Source organism: Astatotilapia calliptera, chromosome 7, assembly GCF_900246225.1.
Source record: "Astatotilapia calliptera chromosome 7, fAstCal1.2, whole genome shotgun sequence".
NCBI lineage: Eukaryota > Metazoa > Chordata > Actinopteri > Cichliformes > Cichlidae > Astatotilapia > Astatotilapia calliptera.
Genome location: NC_039308.1, coordinates 8,893,713 through 8,909,005, shown reverse-complemented (window position 1 = coordinate 8,909,005; position 15,293 = coordinate 8,893,713). Strand labels below are relative to the sequence as shown.

Genomic DNA, 15,293 nt, shown 5'->3' with positions numbered 1-15,293 from the left:
TTAATCTCGAAATTTCGACTTTATTCTCAAAATGATCAATAATATTTTGTTTTCTTAACGTGGCGCTATTACTCCGTCGTACTGATACTCCTTTTTTCTTTTAAAAAAAGGGTTCTGACTCTGGACACACCTACTCGCGCGAAAACCGGAAGTTAGTTAATCTATTTGTTTTCGTGCCAGCAGCATTGTCTTGCAGGCAAGTTGCGTCAAAAGAGGGAACGCTGAAAATAAAAATGCAAAAATGTTATAAAGTATAAGTATACTGAATATGCTGGCAAAGCTACTAAATATGCGGTTGTATATTGTTAAATGTTGCCCGTTGTTTTGAGATAAAAACTCTTACTTTGCCTCCTGTAAGATTATACTGAGGGTGACAACGACCTCTTATGAAGGGGTAGCGTTTCCATTATATTATAGTTTCATGCTGTCAGAAGGTGCTATCGTTTTCCCCTGCTGCATGAAATATCTACACCATAGAGCTGTAACGAAGACTACCGTTACGTGTTTTACGTGTAATTCAAAATTAACAAAAACAAGCACTATCGTGGTTGTTAGCTAACCTCAACTACAAAACTAGCTTTCTTTGGAATCCGTTTAACTTGGTGGTTGCCAGATTAGCTTTCGACAGCTAACTTAGCGATGTGACCTAAACCGGGAAAGTGTTGATCCGGAAACTCCCTGCAACTCTGGTTGGTGGGCAATTTGAATTTCCAATTACAGTTATAAATCATTTAATAGCATATACTGTTCTCTAAGTATTTGAGTGTTTCCACTTGTAGCTAGTTTGCTCTAAACAATAACACTGCTACAGAGCTAACGTTAGCTACAAAAGTTGCTAGCTAGTCAGGCTAACTTACAACGAATGCACAAGCAGACACGGGAGCCCATAAAAGTGGCTTCCTTTAAATTTCAATTTTAAATAAGTGAAACATATACCCGAATGTACTTTATTTTACATTCATGTGTCGTTTTCAGGCTCGGAAGGCTTTATGAAGCCTGACGGAAAGCCTTCTGCAGCTTTGGTTATTAGCTACCCTGCTATGGCCGGATCTTAAACGCTGTATGAGTGAGGAGATGATGCTGGTTGATCCAGGTTAAATGTCTGAACCAGGGACACTTCTTAAATCATACATTTTGTACTGTTATTGTTCATGACCTTTCAGGGATTCAGAATTGGCGTCATTCATTCTTCAAGAGATTTAAATGTTAAGGGGTTGGAGGGGCTCAAACGTACTCTTTAAAAAAAAAAAAAAATATATATATATATATATATATTTTGCAATGACTGGAGGGCATGTTGAATCTGTCTCTGTGTATGATGAGTTTGGTAGTTTTCTCCTGACCAAATTGATGAGGTCGGACCCTGCATTATTCTTATAGCTCTTGCAGGTCGCTCTCATGTGCCCATGGAGAAGGCAGCATTTGAGGGGTGGCTGGAGTCAGTCTCTGCTACTTTCCTTACTCTAAATGACCAGCAGCGCAACCAGTCTTTGGACCACCTCATATCTTTAAGTGGTGCTGCTCAGCTCCGCCATCTCTCGAATGGACTAGAGACACTGCTGAAACGTGACTTTTTGCGCCTTCTTCCCTTGGAGTTGGCCTTCTACTTGCTGCGCTGGCTGGATCCTCAGACCTTGCTCACCTGCTGCCTAGTCTGCAAACAATGGAACAAGGTAATTCTAAAATTTCCAGACTCCTTGTTTATCTGACTTTCCTCAAGGAATGAACTGTAAAAGAAAATAATGATTACAAACATTCACAGTGAAATCTAATGCCTTCTTTCAGTTTTTGATAAAAGTGCAGCTATTAGCTTCTGAAAGAATTGTTTGGTTTGTAGAAGGTACTTATCTGTTATTATGCTGTCTATAGGTATCCATTTAATCCTCAATAACAACCTAAATCCAAAAATGCAGATATGACGGTTGTCCAGGCCCAAAGATACAGTCAATAGCTAAACTGACAGACATATACAGACAGTGATGTTGTTGCACTGATGTATGCCCACATATGAGCTTCACTGACAGTTCCAATTGTGATATATTCATGTTGTATTTTCAACATTGTTTTTCTTGGTTTACTGTATCTGTGAAAAAGAATAGTGTTTGTTCAGTGCTCTTGTGGAATACTCTTGAGATGGACATCATGTCAGCACTCTGGATTGATCTGTTGATGAATCTGTAATACTGTCACATTAAAAGTATAACATGTGGGAGCAAAAGCATACAAGACTGCGTTTTATGCACTAATTTTACACATTTATCATGTAGTGTTACTGGTCCAGCCCACTTAACATCAAAGTGGGCTGTATGTGGGGCCAGTGATGTAAAATGCTTGTGACATCTGTGTTTTGGGATGACTTTTGTTTCCTTGCATAAAAAGTGAACACATATTTAGATTACCAAGACTGTATACATTCTCATAGTTAGATGAATATGAACCTCTCCACCAAGTGGCATATACGTTATATATATTGTTGTTTGCATGGACTTTCTGATATGTTTGTTGAAATGTATAGATAATGATTATATGAAGCATGAGCAAAGTGAATTACAGGTGGAAATTTAATTGATTAAATCCGTCATACAGCTTAATTTTTGTGACACAGATGGATAATCAAGTTTTTAAGGATGTTTATTATTGATCCACAGAGCCTGACAACACTTGTTTCACATATCAACTATTCTTACTTTCTTTCTTTTTTTTCTTTTTTTTTTTTTGGTAGGTGATAAACTCTTGCACTGAGGTGTGGCAGGGTGTGTGTCGGGAGCTAGGCTGGAAGACTGATGAGACCATTCAGGATGCATCACATTGGAAGGGGGTCTACCTGAAGGCTAAGCTGCGTATGATGCAGTTAAAGGATCAAGAAGCCTTTGAGACGTCATCACTTATTGGTCACAGTGCTCGAGTATATGCTCTTTATTACAAGGACGGCCTCCTCTGCACAGGTACCCCATGACTGTGTGTTCTGTCTTTATTAGAGTAGCAAAATATCAAATTGGTAGCTCTCAAACGTCTACGATAGTCATGACACAGTGCTGTACAGCTCATCAGTTTTATCCAGAGATATTTCTGTCAACCTCATAATACTAACACTCCTTTTAGTTTAACTTCACATCATGTCCTGAGAAATGTACCCATACACACATGAAAAACTGCAGTTTGAAAATAGCGTTTAAACAAGTCTATCATCTGACATCTGTATAGACAAAAAGTAAATATAAAACTATTCACTGAATACACTAAAAATACTGATATATGATGTGTTTCAAAGGGTTAAAACCATTTCAATTTTCTCTTAAGCGCAATGGTAAGAGTTATAGTCATTTAAAGAGTGCTTATAAAATAGATCTGTCACCGGGCCTATGGTTTTTTTTTGTTTTTTGTTTCTATTTAAAAAGGAATTTGATTTGGAAATTGTCATGACCATGGATTAACGTCCATGAGTACTATTAACAAGAGTTGGGAAATGTCTTCAATCTTAGCACACTCCTTAGTTCAGAGGTGACAGTTCACTTTTCACGTACAGCAGGGGAATTAATTGTTTGATCCCCTGCTGAATTCATAAATTACGTAGTATAAGGTCCAGCTTTTGGCATAGTGCTTTTGGCATAGACAAAGCACATTTCTTATACTCCGGACACATAAGATCTTACCATTGGTTTTCGTTTAGGAAGTAGTTGATCTCTCTCTCGCCTGGAACATTCTTTAGCTGTCTTCTGAGCTTTGACAAATGCACAGTTGCGATAACCACATTTACTCAGGGCCTCTTTGATATGATATCCATTGTCTATGGGGATGGTGTTCACTTTGTGTTGTAGAGTCCTGATGTCACACAATTTGTGTTTGAGTGGATGATGATAGTCAAAACCTTAAAAACTGATTGGTATGTGTCAGTTTACAACTTTCAAATGTTCCCTGTTGTTCACAGTAATTTAAGTTCAAGAACACTACCACGTGATTTTGTCTTTCCTTCTGTGGTGAACCTGATGTGTTAATGTAATCAGTAAATTGTTGTACGTCTTGAAATTTGATTTTCACCCAGGAGTCATTCACATGCAATGCGTCCAGAAAGTATTCACAGTACTTCTCTTGTTCCGAAATGGATTTATATTTAAACTCTATACACCATACCAATAATGGGTAAATGAAAAAAAAGTTTGCTTTTAATGATTATAGATTTATTCAAAATCTATAATTTAAATATATGCATATGAGAGGATGTCTGGACTATGCTTTTATTGCAGAATTTTTAATAGTACTCAAATTGGACTTTGATCAGTTTGATCAATTTGCATATTAATGATCATGAAACTGCACTTGTGGCTCAATGTTAGGTAATGATGCTAGTTCATGGTTGATATTTGTTATGCACCTGTACAATCTATATAATCTTGAGGAAACCTTATACAGAAAACAGAAGTCACTTGAATGAGTGATCAGAGGTTTCACCTACTGGAAATTCGTAGTGCAGATAAACAGAATTAACTTTCTGGGATTTCATTACTAGGAATATTAAGCATACAACATGATATCTCTTTTCTATCATCAGCAAGTTTCTCTGACGGGTTCCTGGCCTTAAGATCTTAAAACCACACCTTAATTTGTCCTCTACTGTTTCCATTAACTACCATTTCCTATTGGAAATGGTAGTTAATGGAAACTTTACAACTTAGGAAGCTGCTACCTGAAATACTTTGCCAACTTCTTACACCCCAAACAACACACACACACACACACCGCATTGATGGTTTCATATGCTTTTTATTTTACATTTCATATTCCAACACAGTTTTTCCATTCTCTGCACCCTTGTAGGAAGAGGCTGACTTTCACTCAGGTTCATAGTTATCATAAAAACACTTTTTCTTTGAGTCTGTTTTAGCTACTGTTGGTTCTTCTTTGGAAGTTTGATAGATAAAATAGAGACGAGAGAGTTACTAGGAAAAAAGATAGGCGTGTGAGTTATCCTCTCTTGTCTTGTATCTACATTTGTCTTGCTTAAAGTGATATATAAATGATAACTAGGGCAGCCCTAATCCAAACCTACCTGGCCGTGTGTGAAACAGAAATTGCACCTTAACCCTAACAACTGTTTGTGCCGTTGTTGCCAGCAAGAACTGCACTAAAGTATTTGGGATAACTGTTTTTTGTCTTGTTGTATTTAAAAAAAAAAACAAAAAAACCCCCACACAATTGGTAGTGGACTTGCTCGTGCGTTTCAGATCATTGTCCTGCCGCATAACTTGAGTGCCCTTGCTTCAGGGCCCAAAGTATGACAAACATGCAAAAAATAAAAACTAAGACATATACTTGTTAATGGTACTGTATAGGTTGCTGTTGTTGTTGTTTTTTCATCTGTATCACATTATGGCACAGTAGTTTCTACCAGTAGCACACTCATAAGGGTTGTTTTGAGTATACCCAGTTTTGTCTTCTTTCATGCAGACCATGTCTGGAATAGGTGTGGAAGCATTGTTTGTAATGTTTGTTTCATTCTCAGTGTGTGAGGGCTTGTACATGTTGAGCCTTCTATATACACTCATGTAGGTTGAACCTGTCACTACAGCAGTAACACTGATGGTTTTTACTTGTTTTTCAGGATCTGACGATCTCTCTGCCAAATTATGGGATGTGCGTACTGGACAGTGCATTTATGGAATTCAGACACACACCTGTGCCACAGTAAAATTTGATGAACAGAAGCTGGTGACTGGGTCCTTTGACAACACTATTGCATGCTGGGAGTGGAGTACAGGGGCTAAAATCCAGCAATTCCGTGGCCACACAGGAGCAGGTTGGTTTCAGTGTTGAGCAATTATGTCCTTATCTAGAATAGGAAGCATATTAATGCTAGAGGAGAGGCAGATAACATGTGGTCAATAGCGAAACGGTCAACTTTGCATGGAAGAAGCGTTATTTTTAGTATTTTATGTTATCTCTTTGTGACAGTGCTTTATATGGCAAGGGAACTTTAAAATCTGTCAAAACAAAGGCATTAAAAAAGTCTGATTAGGCAAGAAACACAAGTCCACAGACAGTTTTGAAACAAACCTAAAAGGAAATGGCAAAAAATATAACCCAACTGTCTGTGCACATTTCTGTACACTGTGGAATATTTAGCAGTCATCTGCCACCAAGTTTGGGGATTAAAAAGAGTAATTCAGTTCAATTCAATTTTATTTATATAGCGCCAAATCACAACAAAAGTCGCCTCAAGGCGCTTCATAGATACAGAGAAAAACCCAACAATCATATGACCCCCTATGAGCCAGCACTTTGGCGACAGTGGGAAGGAAAAACTCCCTTTTAACAGGAAGAAACCTCCGGCAGAACCAGGCTCAGGGAGGGGCGGCCATCTGCTGCGACCGGTTGGGGTGAGAGAAGGAAGACAGGATAAAAGACATGCTGTGGAAGAGAGACAGAGGTTAATAACAGATATGATTCAATGCAGAGAGGTCTGTTAACACATAGTGAGTGAGAAAGGTGACTGGAAAGGAAAAACTCAATGCATCATGGGGATCCCCCGGCAGCCTACGTCTATTGCAGCATAATTAAGGGAGGATTCAGGGTCACCTGGTCCAGCCCTAACTATATGCTTTAGCAAAAAGGAAAGTTTGAAGCCTAATCTTAAAAGTAGAGATAGTGTCTGTCTCCCGAATCCAAACTGGAAGCTGGTTCCACAGAAGAGGGGCCTGAAAACTGAAGGCTCTCCCTCCCATTCTACTTTTAAATACTCTAGAAACAACAAGTAGGCCTGCAGAGCGAGAGCGGAGCGCTCTAATAGGGTGATATGGTACTACAAGGTCATTAAGATAAGATGGGGCCTGATTATTTAAGACCTTGTATGTGAGGAGCGGGATTTTGAATTCAATTCTGGATTTAACAGGAAGCCAATGAAGGGAAGCCAAAACAGGAGAAATATGCTCTCTCTTTCTAGTCCCTGTCAGAACTCTTGCTGCAGCATTTTGGATTAGCTGAAGGCTTTTCAGCGAGTTTTTTGGACATCCTGATAATAATGAATTACAGTAGTCCAGCCTGGAAGTAATAAATGCATGAACTAGTTTTTCAGCGTCACTCTGAGACAGGATATTTCTAATTTTAGAGATGTTGCGCAAATGGAAGAACACAGTCTTACATATTTGTTTAATATGTGCGTTGAAGGACATATCCTGGTCAAAAATCACTCCAAGGTTCCTCACAGCGTTACTGGAGGCCAAGGTAATGCCATCCAGAGTAAGAATCTGGTTAGACACCATATTTCTAAGATTTTCAGGGCCGAGTACAATAACCTCAGTTTTATCTGAATTAAGAAGCAGAAAGTTAGCGGCCATCCAGATTTTTATGTCTTTAAGACATTCCTGCAGTCTAACTAATTGGTGTGTGCTATCTGGCTTCATGGACAGATAGAGCTGGGTGTCATCTGCATAGCAGTGAAAATGTATGCTATGTCTTCTAATGATGCTGCCTAAGGGAAGCATGTATAATGTAAACAGAATTGGTCCTAGCACTGAACCCTGTGGAACTCCATAATTAACCTCAGTGTGTGAAGAGGACTCTCCATTTACATGCACAAATTGGAGTCTATTAGATAGATATGATACAAACCACTGCAGCGCAGTACCTGTAATACCTACAGCATGTTCTAATCGCTCTAATAGGATATTATGGTCAACAGTATCGAATGCTGCACTAAGGTCTAGCAGGACAAGCACAGAGATGAGTCCACTGTCAGAGGCCATAAGAAGATCATTTGTAACCTTCACTAAAGCTGTTTCTGTGCTGTGATGAGCTCTGAAACCTGACTGAAACTCTTCAAATAAGCCATCCCTCTGCAGATGATCTGTTAGCTGTTTGACAACTACTCTTTCAAGGATTTTTGATATGAAAGGAAGGTTGGCCTATAATTAGCTAAGACTGCTGGGTCTAGAGATGGCTTTTTGAGTAAAGGTTTAACTACAGCCAGTTTGAAGGCCTGTGGTACATAGCCGATTATTAGAGATAGGTTGATCATATTTAAGATTGAAGAATTAATTAATGGCAGGACTTCTTTGAGCAGTTTTGTAGGAATGGGGTCTAAAAGACACGTTGATGGTTTGGAGGAAGTAATTATTGAAGTTAACTCAGAAAGATCAATTGGAGAAAAAGAGTCTAACTTAACATCAATGGTACTAAGAGTAGCTGTAGATAATATTACATCTGTGGGATGATTATTGGTAATTTTTTCTCTAATGATAAAAATTTTATTTGTGAAGAAGTTCATGAAGTCATTACTAGTTACCGTTAAAGGGATGGTTGGCTCAACAGAGCTCTGACTTTTTGTCAGCCTGGCTACAGTGCTGACAAAAACCTGGGGTTGTTCTTATTTTCTTCAATCAGTGATGAATAGTAAGATGTTCTGGCTTTGCGGAGGGCTTTCTTATAAAGCAGAAAACTATTTCTCCAGGCTAAATGATGATCTTCTACATTTGTGACACGCCATTTCCTCTCCAGATTATGAGTCATCTGCTTTAGGCTACGTGTTTGAGAATTATACCACGGAGTCAGGTACTTCTGATTAGAGACTAGAGCTGGGCGATAGAACGATAACGATATGTATCGCGATATAACTTTTACTCGATAGAGAAATTAAGCTATCGCGATAGACCTCGCCGCTCTTGTCCTCTTAAAAAAAAAAAAAAGTCAGCCAATCCAAATTAAGTAGCCCAGAGCCGAACCAATCACAGCCGCAGCGTCACGTCGCGTGACTTGTTACGTACAGCACAAGTGCCAAGCTGCACGTGTGTTTGTTTGGGAAGCAGCCAGCGGGTAATGGAGCCAGCGCGTAATGGAGGAAATGAGTGTGCCGACTAGAAAAATCAACCGAGCGTGACCGAAGAGAAAACAGATGATGGTTCCAATGCCGGAGAGATTGTCGAACGGAAGAGCCATAGAAGTTCCGTAGTGTGAAGGTATTTCGGCTATTTCAAGTCTGACAAAAAACAGAGTAGCGTGCACTGCAAATTGTGCCGAAAGCAAGTCTGGAAATACATGCATGCATCACACTGTGTGCCACGTTATTGTTTCGGTGAAATGAATTTCTACAATACTGTTAATTCTACTCTCTGCAGTGTTTAAATGCTTACATATACACACAGTTACTGTCCGTCCACACATACGACTCGGTTCTGCTTCTATGCCCCAGCTTTGTTTACTTTTTCCCACCGAGGCTTCTAGACTTCTGATTGGCCAACATTTCTGCACGGTTAGGAATCTAGCGCCACCTGCTGCTTTGGCATGTTCATAGCAGCGTTTTCCTTCATTTCTGCCTTTATGTGTGGACGGGATTATTTTTTAAAACGAAAACGGAAAATCTCCGTTTTCAAAAATACCCGTGTACGTGTGGACGTAGCCTCAGTCTCTGACTGGAAGCGCTAATTCGTCATTCGGCTTTTGTCAGACTAAAGTAACTGTTAAAACTGTTTGAAAAGCTAAGCTATACAACAAGGAGAGATTGAGAATTTCCTTTTAGTTCTCAGTTTATTTGATATTGACAAAAGTTAGTCAGTTTTGTCTGTTCTTCTGTAAAACAAACTAAGATTTATTTTTAGAATTAATATTTTGTTTCTAAGTGGAATTGACAATTTAGTAGTCTGTTTCGTTTGTTCTATTTTGAAACTTAAACGCTTTAGCGGCTGCCTTTTGTGTAGTTTGCAATATTTGCCTTTATTTATCTGAAAAAGTCTCATTTTCCTTAAGTACATCTACCCTGTTGAACTTATTATGAGAAATAAATATTTAAATCAAAACAAGCTGCTGATTATTTCACATTTTACTTGTGAGCAACGGGACATTTAAATCTTACAAATATAGTTATTTGGCTTATATCGTGATAGATATCGTTATCGACTGAAATGAAAAAAACATATCGTGATATGAAAAAAATCTCATATCGCCCAGCTCTATTAGAGACCTTAGTTTTCACTGGAGCTACAGTATCCAGAGTCGTACGTATTGAGGAGGTGAAATTATTAACAAGATAATCGACCTCTGATGGGGTAGCGTTCAGATAGCTGCTCTGCTCTGTGTTGGTACAGGGCATTGAAGATGATAACAGTGGGTGGATTATATTCTTAAACTTAGTTACAGCGCTTTCAGAAAGACATCTACTTTGATAAAGTCTACTCTCCACTGCTGTGTAATCAATTATTGTAAATGTAAATGTTATCAGGAAATGATCAGACAGGAGAGGGTTTTCAGGAAACACTGTTAAATGTTCAGTTTCTATGCCATATGCCAGAGTAGAGAGATGGAGTACACTGAAACAGTCACTGGTGGATTCAAGAGCTTTTGTAAAGATGAGGGTTATCAAGAATGGGACAGTTCCATTTTTGTTATACTAGTGGAACTTCTCCTAGGCAAAGCTTGGTATTATCTGCCAACAAGAATAGCTACATGTTTAATGTGTGCGACAGCTCCTAACTGTGTGTGTGTGTGCGCGCGCATGTGTATGTGCACGTGTGCAGTTTTCAGTGTCGACTACAATGATGAGCTGGATGTACTTGTCAGCGGCTCTGCAGACTTCTCAGTGAAGGTCTGGGCTTTATCTGCTGGTGCCTGTCTCAACACGCTGACTGGACACACTGAGTGGGTAACAAAGGTCAGAATTTTATGGGTTTTTTTGTCTGAGTTTGTGTGAAACTTATTTCCATTACTTCAATTACTGGCAGGAAATAACCAATCTTAATGTTTTTTGTTTGTTGTTGTTTTAAAGATGTGAAACTTTTGTTGATTTTCTGTTATCAGGTGATACTACAGAAGAGTGAAGTGGAATCAATGGTGCACAGTCCTGGTGATTACATTCTCCTCAGTGCTGACAAGTATGAGATTAAGGTAATGTTCCCTTTCATAGTTAATGTGTTTTAAAGGAAAACGACTTGTTCATCATACATGACCTGCTATATCTAAAGAGTCCATAAGATGGAGCCAGTCCTGTGTTTTGTGTACAGGTATGGCCTTTAGGCCGAGAGATCAACTGCAAGTGTTTAAAGACACTGTCGGTGTCAGAGGACCGCAGCATCAGCCTCCAACCTCGCCTGCAGTTTGATGGACGCTACATCATATGCAGCTCTGACCTCGGAGTCTATCAGTGGGATTTTGCCAGTTTTGAGATTCTCAGGTAAAATAGGTTGCATAATTTTAGAAAACATGCAGGTGCCTAGTATGAAGTAGGAACAGAAAATGCAGTGGTTAGTACTGTTGAGTTTCACTCCCCCATCAGACCGGGCCCTTTTTGTGTGGAGTTTGCATGTTCTCCCTGTGTTTGCGTTTTGTTTTCTCCAGGTAATCCGGTTTCCTCCTGCAGTTCCTCCGTGAGTGGTTGTCTATCTCTCTGTGTTAGCCCTGTGACAAACTGGCAATCTGTCCAGGGTGTACCTTGCATCTCGCCCTGTGATAGCTGGGATAGGCTCCAGCTCTTCTGCAACCCTCATAAGGATAAGCACAAGAGGATGGATGGATAGAGAAAATCAAATAAAACTACAGCATACAAAAAGCTAGTTAAAAACTGAAGTAACCAAGGAAAGTGTCCGTCGATCACCTTGTTCACATTTCCTTCCCAAGATGTCCATATGACATTCTTTTGGGATTTTAAAGTTGTAAGATCATGAGGGTTGTACTAAAGTGGAGGAAATAATTATTTGATCACCTGTTCAATTTGTATTGATGACAAGGCTGTAACCCTGAAATTCAGATTATAATTCCATTCATCCATTCTCTTCAGTTTAACATTTTCAGGGTCGCGGGGGGACTGGAGTCCATCCCTGCTGTCTTATGGCAAGAGGCAGGGTACACTCTGGAAAGGTCGCTAGTTTGTCACAGGGCTAACACATAGAGACTGGTTAGGAAAAGCTTTGTGTCATAAGCACAACATCAGAAAAAATGCAACATGTAAAACCGACCCAAATTGACCACTGACATATTTTAGTGTGGTTTATCCATCAGTTTGCTTTTGTTCTAGATTTAACTGCCAGTTCTCTATCAGCAATTATGGCGTGTAAGGGGAAATTTGATAACATACCGAATTCTAGTTCCAAATTTGTTATTGATATTTGTTTTGTTGGCACCCCTCTGAAATTCCTGAACCTCTAAAAAATCCTGTTTGATTGAAAAGTAGCCTGATTAGAGTAGGATGAATCAGCATCCCCAAGTCATACTGTTAGAATCCTCGAAGCATAAGCCGAAGAGTGGCAGCAGTCTTTGACTCCAGTTAAATAATCAACCAAAGACCCAAGCAGAGTTGTAATTAACTTGAAAGGCTAAATCTTAGCCTTGTACATTGTAACTGGAAAACTCACAACGTTATTTGTTGTATATCATTCTCCTGGCCTTTACTCAGTTTCCATCTGAATTCTCAGACTTTTATCTTATTTAGTACTCAGGTCAGGTAAAGTGATTAATATGGGTGATTTTAATATTCATGTATATCAGGGGTGTCCAACTCCAGGCCTCAAGGGCCAGTGTCCTGCAGGTTTTGGATGTGTCCTTGATCCAACACTGCTGATTTAAATGGCTAAATGACCTCCTCAGCATGTCTTGAAGTTCTCCAGAGGCCTGGTAATGAACTAATCATTTGATTCAGTTGTGTTGACCCAGGGTGATGTCTAAAACCTGCAGGACACCAGCCCTTGAAGCCTGGAGTTGGACACCCCTGTTGTAGATGCTGAGCACACTACACAACACTATATTTAATCTGTTATTAGACTCAGGTGACTTCCATCAAAATGCATATGAGACCACCCACCACTTAAATCATACTCAAGAAATCCCTTTTTAATAAAATTTCGATTTACTATAATTGATTGCACAACAGTGGGGAATATGTTTCATTACAGTAGATGTGTTTCTGAAAGTGGTGTAACTAAGTTCAAATGTAATTCCTCCACTGTTAACATTTTCAATGCAGAACAGCTACCTAAACTGTACTCGCACAGAGGTTGATTATCTTGCCAATAGTGTTACATCCTCACTGTGTACGACGATGGATACTGTGGCTCTTCTGAAAAAGCCTTAAATCAGAAGTGCTCGACTCCCTGGTGTGACTCACAAATGTACAGTAATAAGGTCCCATCTTAAACACCTCATATCACCACCCCTTTAATCTTAGATTCCTGACTTAGTTGTAGTTCCAAGAGTATTTAAAAGTAGCATGGGAGGTAGAGCCTTTAGCTTTCAGGCCCCTTTTCTGTGGATTCAGTTCCAATTTGGATTTGGGTGACAGACGGCCTCTCTAATTTTATGATTATACTTAAAACAAATGTGTAGACCATTATGCTATAGAGCATCTAGCCATTTAGTTGTTGTTGTTGTTGTTTTTTAAACTCTTTGCATGTACAATCAGAGCAAACTCATGAGTAACCGATTATATTTTGGCAACTTTAAATGCAGCTTATCTTTATTTTCCCAGGGTGATAAAAATGCAAGATCCAGCCAACCTGTCCCTGCTCAGCTTTGGTGAAGTGTTTGCGCTTCTTTTTGACAACCACTTCTTGTATGTGATGGACCTGAGGACAGAGGCTATCTCAGGCCGTTGGCCTCTACCAGCGTATAGAAAATCCAAGCGAGGATCCAGCTTTCTGGCCGGCGTGACCTCTTGGCTTAACGGTTTGGATGGGGGCAATGACTCTGGACTGGTGTTTGCCACCAGCATGCCAGACCATAGCATTCACTTAGTACTGTGGAAGGAGAACGGATAAACACAGACAGGGTCAGTGTACCTGAGACTGCTAGAATATGAGCTGCGTCATGCATGCTCTGGAATATATCAACCCTAACTGCCAAGATAGATCATACATGGACCAAAGCATTTTCTTTTTAGCCATTTTTTTCTTCAGCATACAGTCATCCTCTAGAAACCCACATGAGCACTCACAGTTGGAAATGGAAGATGAAGAAATCATTTTTCTGACCTTGTACAATCGTTCCTGATTTCTAAAGAAGCCTGAAAACCTTTCACTGGTTTTCTTATCTTGGACAAAGAAGAAAAACAGACTTAGTGTGAAGACCAGTAATTGCTAATAGTTGGCCCCCAGAATAAATACCATCATAGAAATTCTCCTGTGATGGCCTCAGCTGTGAAAGAGGAAATGTGTTAGGCAGTTTTGCAGTGTGTGAATGGGTGTTATTTCTGGGTGAACTTTTATAAACACTATTGGGTCATGTTGCATGCACCAAGAGCACATCCATTGTCAAGCCAGTCTCCACACTGACCTGCTTAAATATTGGTCTCCATCAGGAAAAGCAGGGTTGCCTTAAACCAGTGGTTTTTGAACTTCCTCTGGTATTCCTCCTTTCAGAATTTGCAGAAAGTTGACACTCAAGTCTGTCTCACCCTGCAAGAAAATAAACTAAAGTCTGACACATATATATATATGTATATATGTGTATATATATGTATATATGTGTATATATGTGTCAGACTTTAGTTTATTTTCTTTGCATAAATTTTGTCATTTAACTTGGTTTGACACCATATTTTCCGCTGGTTGTCCACACCTCGAATTACGAGAGCCACTGCAGTAAACACAGCAACTGTTTTGAAATAAGATGGGAATATAAAGATTAACACCACTTAACTGCGTGTTTAAGTGACATTTTTGCTGAATTGGTGTATATGTATACAATGTACAATATTGGGCGTTTTCACTAAATTCCACTGAAGATTATATGATAAGAGGTTTCAGTGTCAGCTTGAGTGAGTTGGGGTGCCTTTTCAGTTCATTTGATGTTAAAAACTAGAAGTCCTGGTAACTTTGGCACATTGCAGTGTTGTTACATTGTTCTTTTCTTTTGATATTTTTGTACTTGATATACTCTGTCTCAGATGTCTGGATTTTTATTGCTACTGCCTGGCATAAATTTCTTGGGGAACAAATGAGAAATTGACTATTCAACATCAATTTTATTTTTGTGAAAGGTCTCAATATTTCACACAGCTGAGATAGTGACTTCTGCCAAACTGACTATTTTAAATTTCAAAAGGAGTTTTGACCAGTTTTTCCATAATGTAAATTCTGTTAAACGTGCCTCATTCTATGTCACCTTTTTATTATCCCCCACTTTTCATTGTCTTTTTTTGGCACTGGCAGGCCTTATATGACCATGGATCAGAGTGCATTCACCAGACTTGATTTATGAGATTTAATTCATTATTAATGATCTTTTTCTTGTATCCTCACATGGATGAATGTACACAGCACACTTACAGACTGCTTTTAGATTAACACTTCCAGTCCAATTAAAACAATACCGCTATACTG

At 39.2% G+C, this 15,293-nt stretch overlaps 1 protein-coding gene across 1 annotated transcript; it reads left to right on the top strand.

Annotated features, from left to right (window-relative positions):
- Positions 1-377: 377 nt before the first annotated feature.
- fbxw2 (F-box and WD repeat domain containing 2) lies at positions 378-14,414 on the top strand. The gene is made up of 8 exons (XM_026172891.1): positions 378-689; positions 1,381-1,673; positions 2,723-2,945; positions 5,600-5,794; positions 10,503-10,636; positions 10,783-10,869; positions 10,986-11,155; positions 13,442-14,414. The coding sequence occupies exons 2-8, from the start codon at positions 1,407-1,409 to the stop codon at positions 13,728-13,730; spliced, it is 1,365 nt and encodes a 454-aa protein (XP_026028676.1). The 5' UTR covers positions 378-689; positions 1,381-1,406; the 3' UTR covers positions 13,731-14,414.
- Positions 14,415-15,293: the final 879 nt, after the last annotated feature.

Coding starts and splice junctions, on each gene's coding strand:
- fbxw2 (XM_026172891.1), top strand. CDS start 1,407: ATGGAGAAGGCAGCATTTGAGGGGTGGCTGGAGTCAGTCTCTGCTACT. Junction 10,637..10,782: donor ACACTGAGTGGGTAACAAAG/GTCAGAATTTTA, acceptor TTCTGTTATCAG/GTGATACTACAGAAGAGTGA. Junction 11,156..13,441: donor GCCAGTTTTGAGATTCTCAG/GTAAAATAGGTT, acceptor TTATTTTCCCAG/GGTGATAAAAATGCAAGATC.